Source organism: Chrysochloris asiatica, unplaced genomic scaffold (genome assembly GCF_000296735.1).
Source record: "Chrysochloris asiatica unplaced genomic scaffold, ChrAsi1.0 scaffold00119, whole genome shotgun sequence".
NCBI classification, from domain to species: Eukaryota; Metazoa; Chordata; class Mammalia; order Afrosoricida; family Chrysochloridae; genus Chrysochloris; species Chrysochloris asiatica.
Window position 1 is genome coordinate 3,714,568 of NW_006408637.1, and position 9,620 is coordinate 3,724,187.

The 9,620-nt window shown below is 39.2% G+C and overlaps 1 protein-coding gene across 1 annotated transcript; it reads left to right on the plus strand.

The window, feature by feature from the left end:
• Nucleotides 1-431: 431 nt before the first annotated feature.
• LOC102830380 (ATP synthase-coupling factor 6, mitochondrial-like) lies at nt 432-763 on the plus strand. Its single transcript, XM_006868562.1, has one exon. It carries the CDS (start codon nt 437-439, stop codon nt 761-763), a length of 327 nt encoding a protein of 108 aa, XP_006868624.1. The 5' UTR covers nt 432-436.
• Nucleotides 764-9,620: the final 8,857 nt, after the last annotated feature.

Below are 9,620 nucleotides of genomic sequence, written 5' to 3' on the forward strand. Positions count from 1 at the left end.
CATCCAAAAAAAGAGAGAACAGAGGGAATAGAAGCAAATACTATTGAATGAAGGTGCATGGAGAGGATTGTAATCACTGCAATGAAATGATGAGTGTAAAACCTTTGTTCTTCTATATGATCTATAACTCAAGTCACAATAAAAACTTTTTTTAAAAAAGAGAGAGAGAGAAAGAAAGAAACACAATTAGGGAGAGTAATGAGTAAAAGGGAAAGAGACCAGAGAGTAGTTGATTAATTGATTAATTAAAGAGGGATAAAAAATCAGTATAAAGAAGCTGAAAATAAAGAAGAAAAAAATGAAAGGAGAAATAGGAGAGAAAACAAGAGATACAAAGGCAAGGGAGAAAGAATAAAGAAACAAAAACAATGAAAGAAAAAAAAAAATAGGGCAGGCAGCAGTGGTGGCTCCCTCAACTGCAAATAACAAAGTCACCATGATTCTTCAGCAGCTCCTCAGGTTTTCCTCTGTCATTTGGTTCGCAGCCTCAGTCCATTTGTGGAAGAACATTGGTGTTACAGCAGTGGCATTTAAAAAGGAACTCGATCCTACACAGAAACTTTTTGTGGGCAAGATTAGAGAATACAAATTTAAGCAGCAGGCATCTGCAGGACCTGTTGATACTGGCCCAGAATATCAGCAAGAGCTGGAGAAGGACATTTTTAAGCTTAAGCAAACGTATGGTAAAGCAGACATAAATACCTTCCCTAACTTCACATTTGAAGATACCAAATTTGAAGTTGTTGAGAAACCTCAGTCCTGATGCAATACACAAAATTGATACTATAATTTGTCATGAATTCGTTGTACAATTAAGCAGTGATCAGAATTTGCATATTGCATAATTTAAAAAAATAGGGCAGGTGTCAGATGCAGAAAGAAGAGAATTCTGGGATCTCCTGCCAGCTGTGGATCTCACATCATGAGTGGGTAAGGGATACGACAGGAACACTCAACCCTAGATTGAGTTCCTTTAGGACTAGGTTTTGTTTGTTTTGTGTACCCAATCTATAAGTAGTTTGTGTAGACTCTAAAACAACTGGGTTACCAGGGTATTTTCATCCCGGGGGTTGGGGACCAAGAGTGAGATGTCCTTCTAGTCTATGGCTGACCAGGCAAGGCTCTGCAGGTCTGGAATAGGCCACACCAGATTTCAAGTGCCAGGTTGGTGCTGTCAGCTTCCCACACTCTCTGATGCAACTTTGACAGCCCAGAAAGCAGGAGCTTCCTTTGATTTATATGGATAGGAGCCAGCCACATCTATTTGTCTCTGCGAGCCACAGGTATGTTTCTGCAATGCTGATAAATTTTCTGATATTTAAAGCTGCTCATGAAAGCTAAAGATGGCTGCATCCATCTGGTTTCTGGCTCATATAACCAATCTATCCTTTATTTGCCATATCTGTTTAACTCGCTCCTAATAAGCTCCTAATAAGTAAGTCTACTTCTCTATCCCTTCCTCTGAAGCTCAGAGTTCCTGGGCTATCATCTGCATCTGTTTCATTTGGTTATCTGTGTCTTTTTTGTAGAGGGTCCATATAGCCTTTCTTCCCAATCCGCCATCTTGTTGCCTCTCCTCTTTACATGCACTTTTTGTGTAATCTTCACAATAACCTCTAATAGCAGTAATAACAATAATCTATGAGTGGATTTATAGGTAGACGCTTAAGCTGACCAGGTTTGGGAAGACAAATGGGAAGACACTCAATAATACATAGGTTTGAAAGCATATATTTCTACATATATATTTATATGTACTATAAATATAGTACAACATACAATGAGCCAAGTTATGAAAACTTCTTTGCCATATCCAAATATCTTGAGAGAATGAGTCACTGGATCTTAGGACAATAGAATCAGGGACATAGTAAGGGGAACATCAAGGTCAATTGGCACAACATAGTCCACAAAGAAAATGTTATACATCCTACTTTGGTAAATATTGATTGCCCTTACAAACTTATGAGCAGCACTTTAAGATGCAACTATTAGTCTGTCCTTGTCCAGAGGAAAGAAGGGTGAAGAAATCAAAGATTCATGTAAGCAATTAGCTCAAAGTAGTAATGGACCTCATGAGTCTCCTTGTGATGACCCTGAGACCAGAAGAATTAGGTAATGCCTGGTTTCCCTACCAAATGCTCTGAAAGGGATCACATTAGAAGGTCTTTGATAGAATGGGAGAAAAATGTATAACAAAACTCAAAATCACAATACAACAACAACAGGCTAACTGATCAAATAACAAGTGGTGAAACATCCAAAATATTAGCAATTAGTCATCCTACCAGCCAGGAACTGCTCTCACTCCATGGCTTAAGATCAAAACAGTAACAGCTTTTTCTTAAGGACAAAGTTCAGAAGGCAGGAAGGGGTAGGAAAGAAGGGAGAATAAAAATGGGAAACACAGGAAGAACTGGGATGAGTAATATTACAGTATGGTGATTGCAATCAATGGCTTGAAACAAAATGCTTATCAACTGATGAGTGGAAAATGGATTTTCTTTTTAATCTTTCATATGTCACAATAAGAAGTTAAAAAAATCATTTATTGACTCCTACTTGTTGCAAGTACTGTGCGCCAAATGGAAAGCTAAGTATAGCATATTATATTATTTCTTTTCTTTGGTTTGATGCTATTTTTCCAAAAAAAAACCAACGGGATGATTTATTGATTTGGTTTGATGCTATTTTTCCAAAAAAAACCAACGGGATGATTTATTGAATTTTTCCAAAAAAAACCAAAGGGATGATTTATTGAATGTAATGTAATTTTGCCTATACACTTTCAATTCACAATAAAAAATTTAAAAGAAAAAAAAAAAGTCTTCGACAACTTTTATCTTTTCTCCATTTATTAAGATGTCATTTATTTGTTCAGTTGGACCACTTGTTGTTTTGTTCTCTGCCACAGCCACACTCATTGCTGCATCTATGCCTTTTTTAGGCATCTCCACCTTCACCAGCTGTACCTTACAATTAGTTGCCTCCTGCACTAGCCACTTCTGTCAATTCAGTTACTGCTTGCTCGAACTTTCCAATACTTTGACCTTTTCCCCATAACCTCTAATTTCTCTTAACAACCAAGCCAAATTTTGTTAAAAGTTTGTCATATGCATGTATTTATATGAAAACTTTTTTTGGGGGGGGGCTTTAAATATGTAAGGAATTTATTAGTACTAGTCCTGGTGTGGCGCTGTGGGTTAATGCGCCAGACAACAAAGCTATTTGAACTGCAAGGTCGGTGGTTCAAGCTCACCAGCTGCTCCTCGGAAACCCTATACAGGGTTGCTGTGGGTTGGAACTGACTCAGTGGTACTTAACAACAACAACAACATTGTAACATAGCAAGGAATCTCAAAGATGACAGTGCAAAGCTGGTGAAACAGCTCAAGGTGAACATTAAGAAATCAGGTGGCTTCCACCTACCTACTCAATCATCCTTAGCATGTTGTCTTAATGTTGTCTGTAAGATTTTCCCACTTCTAGGCATTGAGTCTTGATTCCAGGTGAAAAAAGAAGAGTAAATATGAAGGGCAGATAGTGAATGCAGCTGACCCTATCCTTTTTTCCCTGGGAAAACAAAAATGCTAGCGATCTCAACTAATAGATTTCTGCTCCCATCTTATTGATTGTTATTCTTCTTGTTAGGTGCCATCTAGTTGTTTCCACACGTGTTAAACACAAAGAAACATTGCCCATCCCTGCGTTATATTCACAATTGTTATGTTAGAGTCCATTGTTGTTGCCACTGTGTCAATCCATCTCATTGGGGGTCCTTCTGTTTTTCATTGACCCTCTACCAAGTATGATGTCATTCTCCAGGCATGGTCAAAGTATAAACGAGGAAGTTTCACCATCCTGGCTTCCAAGGAGCAATCCTACTGTTTTTCTTGCATAACAGAATTTTTTGTTTCCCGAAATGCTATGATATGTTCAATATTTCTCTCAAACAACATAATTCAAATGCATCAATTCTTCTCCAGTCTTTTTTATTCATTGTCCAGTTTTCCCATGCACATGAGGCAATTGAAAAATACCATGACTTGGGCCAGGTTCACTTAAGTCCTCAAAAAGATATCTTTGCTCTTTAACACTTTAAAAAGGTCTTTTTTTTTTTAAATGTTTTATTGTGAATTATGTGATAGTTTACATGGGAAAACATTAGTTTTACATTCGTTCTATCATATATCGTTTCATTGCCATGGTTACAATCCCCTCCATGCATCATCAACCAACCAAAGGGTATACCCTACAAGCCTGCCCCTCGGTCATCAGCACACAGCCCCTCTCCCTCTCTGTGTCTAAAGTCCCCAGTCACTCCATCTCTCCATGTCATCATCTCTGCCTCCATCTCTGGCATCACTGCTTCTCTGGGTAGGGTCCTGCTCTCTGCTCTTTTCCCTTGATGGTCCCAGGGACCTCCACTCCTAGACTGAAAAGTTAATCACTTCCTTCTTAAAAAGGTCTTTTGCAGCACATTTTCCTAATGCAATATTAATTTCTGGACTTCTGCTTCCTTGAGTATTCATTATGGATCCAAGTAAAATTATATATTTGACAACATTAATCTTTTCCCCATTTATCATAATGTTATTTATTGGTTCAGTTGTGACGACTTTTGTTTCTTTTCATTAAGGTGCAATCCATAATAAAGGTTCTGGTCTTTGATCTTCATCTGTATTTCAGGTTCTCTTTGCTTACAGCTTTCAGCAATCAAGGTATATCATTTGAATATTGTAGGTTGTTAATGCGTCTTCCTCCAAACCTAAATACCTGGTTCATCTTCATACAGTCCAGCTTCTTGAATTATTTGCTCAGAATAAGTATGGTGAAAGGTCACCTTTGGAATGGGCACAATACGGATTACTTTAAATCTGTTAGCCAGGTACCTGTCTCCCAAATTGCTTGGCATAGATGAGTGAGTGTTGCCTGTGAGTTTTCTGTGGCCATTACCTCAGATTATTGCAACTAGCAGAGAAGTAAGAATGTGATAGGAAGGATGGATAAAGGAAAAAGAATGTTGAAGGGTAGAGGCATGTCTGACCTTTGCCTCATAGGCATCAACCATGAACTGAGTTTTTGAGTTTGATTCTCCTTTCTGAGGCAGGGAGAAAAGAGGGTCCATAAAAAGGATTAAAATGGGCCATTTACTAACTAAAATGCTATGACCAAATTTTTAAGATATGCTGAGGACTGTGCCACCCACTTCTTTTGCTTGAACTATTATAAAGATGTGCAGGACATACCTAGTGTGCTTAGCTGAGCAGCTGTCTCCTGGAATGAATGACAAGAATGTTTTATGGGCTTAACAAACCTTCTTAAAAGTGTCTTACAGAAGTGACCATCTGCAGACCTGTCCTTGAAACAAGCAGCAGTGTCTCCAGCCCTTACTTCTGTATGACCTCCAACTGAGAGCAGCCAAGCACCTCATACCCAGCATGGGATTAAAACTGCAGCCCGAAAACGGATCGTGTGCATGCCACCTCTTAATATGTCCTCCCAGATGCCTTCACGGCCAACTCCATCTTGAACAGAACCAACTCTATTCTGAACACTTACTACTCACTACCCTAGCCCAATCATAATAAACATGAAAAAAAATCCCGCTTTTCCTGCCCAAGAATCCTTTAATGATCCCAACCAAACAAAGATTCCAGGAGTCAAGGGCTAGCCTTGTAAATGCTTCCTCATTTCCTCTGGTCAGATCTTTTCCTCTCAATAAATCTTTAAATCTATTACTTGTGAAATTCTGTCTGTCTAAAGTGATCATTCTTGGTCAGTAAATACAAGGACCCTTCATTAGAGGGTCAGGGCCTCCCTACAATCCTATGACATTTCCTCTTCTGGAACGAGGAAATTAGACATTGCCTCCATGCTATTTTTGCACACAGACTGCATTATACTTCAAAATAGATTCCGATATGCTCTTTTGATGATGAATGCAATTCTCCTTCAATTTGTCATTCCCAGCATAGTAAGCCATATGATTATCAGATCCAAAATGATCAGTACCAGTCTATTTCAGCTCACTGATGCCTAAGATATTGATCTTTATGCATCCCATTTCAGATTTTGAAAACTTTCCAATTTTCCTATATCGATATTTCATACATCCCACATTCTGATTTATATTTGCAGCTGGTACTTCTCATTTTGAGTTGTGCCACATCAGCAAATGAAGGTCCTGAAAGCTTTTTCCACCCAAATCATTAAAGTCAAATCTACTTTGAGGAGGCAAACCTTCTCCAGTCATATTTTGAGGGCTTTCCAATCTGAGGGACTCATCTTCACGCACTGTTTCCTTGACTTTCGTAAGGTTTGCAGGAGCTAAGTTTTCAGAAGTCGTCTGCCTCTCCTTCCTAGTCTGTCTTAGTCTGGAAGCTCTGCTAAAATTGGTCTAACTTGAGTGACCTGCTGATATTTAATATACTGCTGACAGCTTCCAGCTTCACAACAACACACAAGCCACCACAATGTGACAAACTGACAGAAAGTGGTACTTTCATTGATTAGTGGTGGTCTCAACATGGAAGTCTAGAGAGGTGATGAGTAACTAAGTGGGCACAGAATTACCACTTCAACATCATTAGAATTCTTTTAGCAAGTAAGAAGGATAAAATAACCATTGAGAAAGCAATCACCTGTATCAGTCCTAGTTCACCCCTTTGGTTACCCAACATTTATGCATTTCCTTCTTTCCTGAGATAGAACATACTCAGCACGCTTCCTATGCGCGCGCGCGCGCACACGCACACGCACACACACACACACACACACACACACCAACAACAACCTTAAGGTTTAATCTAGCTGCTTTGTTTACTTCTTTAGGGTCTCTGACTGCAGCCCTTCCATCAGCTCTAGATGTCTCTTCTCATGGTCTGGTGGCCTATAGCATCAGAGACAAGTTATCTTTCCACAGCACACTCAATATTTAATGGTAATAAAGGAGTAGGTTAACTACACTATTTACCCCTATTCAGAGAGGAGAACAATGGGAGGCACACAGGAGAAACGTTTCCAAAGTACTTTTAAAATATTGCTGGGCTGGAAACTCAGGGATCTTTTGTTCTCTCATTAGGCTGCATTCCTTGGTTATCCATTGTGGCATCATCAGGTGCTGTCCCTAGGTGATTCTTACTTGTCTATTGTCATCTAAGATCACATATTCACTGGCTGCAGGGTAGATTCTTGTTAACTTGTGTGAAGGGGAAAACAATTATTTTGGGGGGAAAGCACACATATGAAGGAAATCTTTTGGAAGTTAACTTTTCTTTTGGGCCACAGATTTCTTTTGATAGCCCACTTCCTGTTGGTTTAATTTTTAAATACAACCATATCCTCAGAGTCTTAAACAATTAAAATTTACTAGTCTTTGGCATTAGACATGAGGCATTGATATTTCAGTGATGTAATTCTCACCTTCATGAGGGAGACCCAGTTTGATTCCTGGTCAGTGCACTTCATGCAGCCACAATCTCTCTGTTCCTTGAAGCTTGTGTGTTGCTATGATATTGAACAAATGTTAGTAGCATTCCTGGATTAAGACAAACTAGGAAGACCTGGTAATGTACTTCTAAAAACCAGGAAATGGAAACTATGAATCACAGTGGCCTAATGTGCAACTGATCATGGGTTGTGAGGAGGTGGGGGGTGGAGGTCAGCTCATACTAACAATAACATTAATATCAGCAATACAATTCTCTCAAAACTGTAGGTAATTATAGTCCAATGTATGTGCACCTGATCAGTTAATTCCTTAAGAAAATAACCACAGATAAAGATGTAGATAGATGTCTGGATTCTGTCCGGTCCTGTAGTCCATAGCTTAATGGCCAATGCTTTGAATGCATTGAAAACAATAGGCATTGGTGGTGAGATAACAAGTTTAGTGTGACCTTTGCAATTTTAAATTTATTTAGAAGACAGCTCCTAAGCAACTGCATGGGGGATGTCCTAAGGCTCAATTTATAAAGGCTACAGAATACTGAAACTCTGCTTGCCTTTCTCATCTTGAGAAAAATAAGGTTGTTTTTACGATCTCTCATATTTCCAAATACAGGAACCTAAGTCATTTTAGAATGCAGGTCACAAGTAAAGAATGCCTCTCCCAAGGAAGTGGAATTTCTTCCATCTTGCAGACTGACTAGTTCTGAGTTCACTACTCTCCTTCAGCAAAAGACAAACGACCATGTTCCTGGGTTCTAAATTTTTCTACTGTTACTGTTCCTCTTGTTGGTTGTCAAGTTTATTCAGACTCATGGTAACCCCAACAGTGCAGAGGAGAACTACTACACAGGGCTTTCAAGGCTCCCAGTTTTCAGTAGCAGGTCTGTCTTCTGATGTGTGTTTGTGTGTGTTTGAACAGTCCACCTTTCAATTAGTATTTGAGTGCTTAGCTGTTTACTCCACCCAAAGACTCCTATATTTCTTCTACAATTTATCCTAATATCAAAGTTTCCAGGAGCATGTCTCTATGAAGAGGCAGCTTACCTATATGAACTGATGGGCTCCTCACAATAACCCTATCTGATTGATAAGTTATTATCCCCACTTACGTATGAATGAACTGAGGCTTAGCATCCTGCTGTGGTCCTGTAGGAAAACCACTAGACTCCTAATTACAAGGTTGGTGGTTCAAACCTATCAGTAGCTCCTGAGAAACCCCATTACAGAGTTGCTGTGAGTTGTAACTTACTTGAATGCACTTAACAACAGATGGAGGCTCAGAGCCTGTCTAATTTGCTCTTTAAATTTCACCCTAAGCAGTAGATCTGGGCTTTGAATCTAAATCTAAATGATATGAAAGCCAGCACTTTTAATCATGGAATCATTCCAATCCTTCAATCAGTAATTATGTTAAAACCTATCACGGAGGACCGAAAGTTAAAATATACTATCTGGCAGGGAGCCTGTGGCCGCATTTTAGCATGTGACATGGTTATGACATTGTAGTAATGAGACAATTCAGCCAGTACCATGAGTCACGGTCACATGCAGACACCACCACGGAATGCACGACATTTTTTATCGAATAGATAGCTTATGATGTAAGCATTACTAGAAAATGATGAGTCAGCACTCAGAAACCATACGCTTTATCCCTGACCCAAATGGGAGCAATTGCTGCCAGACATTTCTTCAGGCAACTAAATAACCACTTACATATAGAGCCTGAGGATGTGAAATAAATGCTTATTTCTTCTAGTTAGGGCTTGGCCAGGGCTGGTTTTGCAGATTTGGAACAGGGCTCACTTGAATCCAGGTGCCGGGATTGTTGCAGATACCTCCCCATTCATTTTAATGTGCTCACAACTGTACCTTTCACCACTGTGTGACTTCAACTACCAGGAGGTGGGTAACAGGATCCATAAGCTAAGTGTTGATGGTACTTTTCACTCTCATCTTAAAGTAGGATGGGATTCATTGGAAATCATTAGAAGAATTAAGTAATTAAAATAAGGAACCCAGAGTAAAATCAGCATGCTCAGCATATAGACTTAACTCTCTCAAAATCACCAGTCCACTCTTGGAGTCCTCATCCGGGAATGCTATAGTCATGTCCATTATCCCCACATAAAAGTTCCTTAAAATTAACCTTCAGAAACTCATTTGGT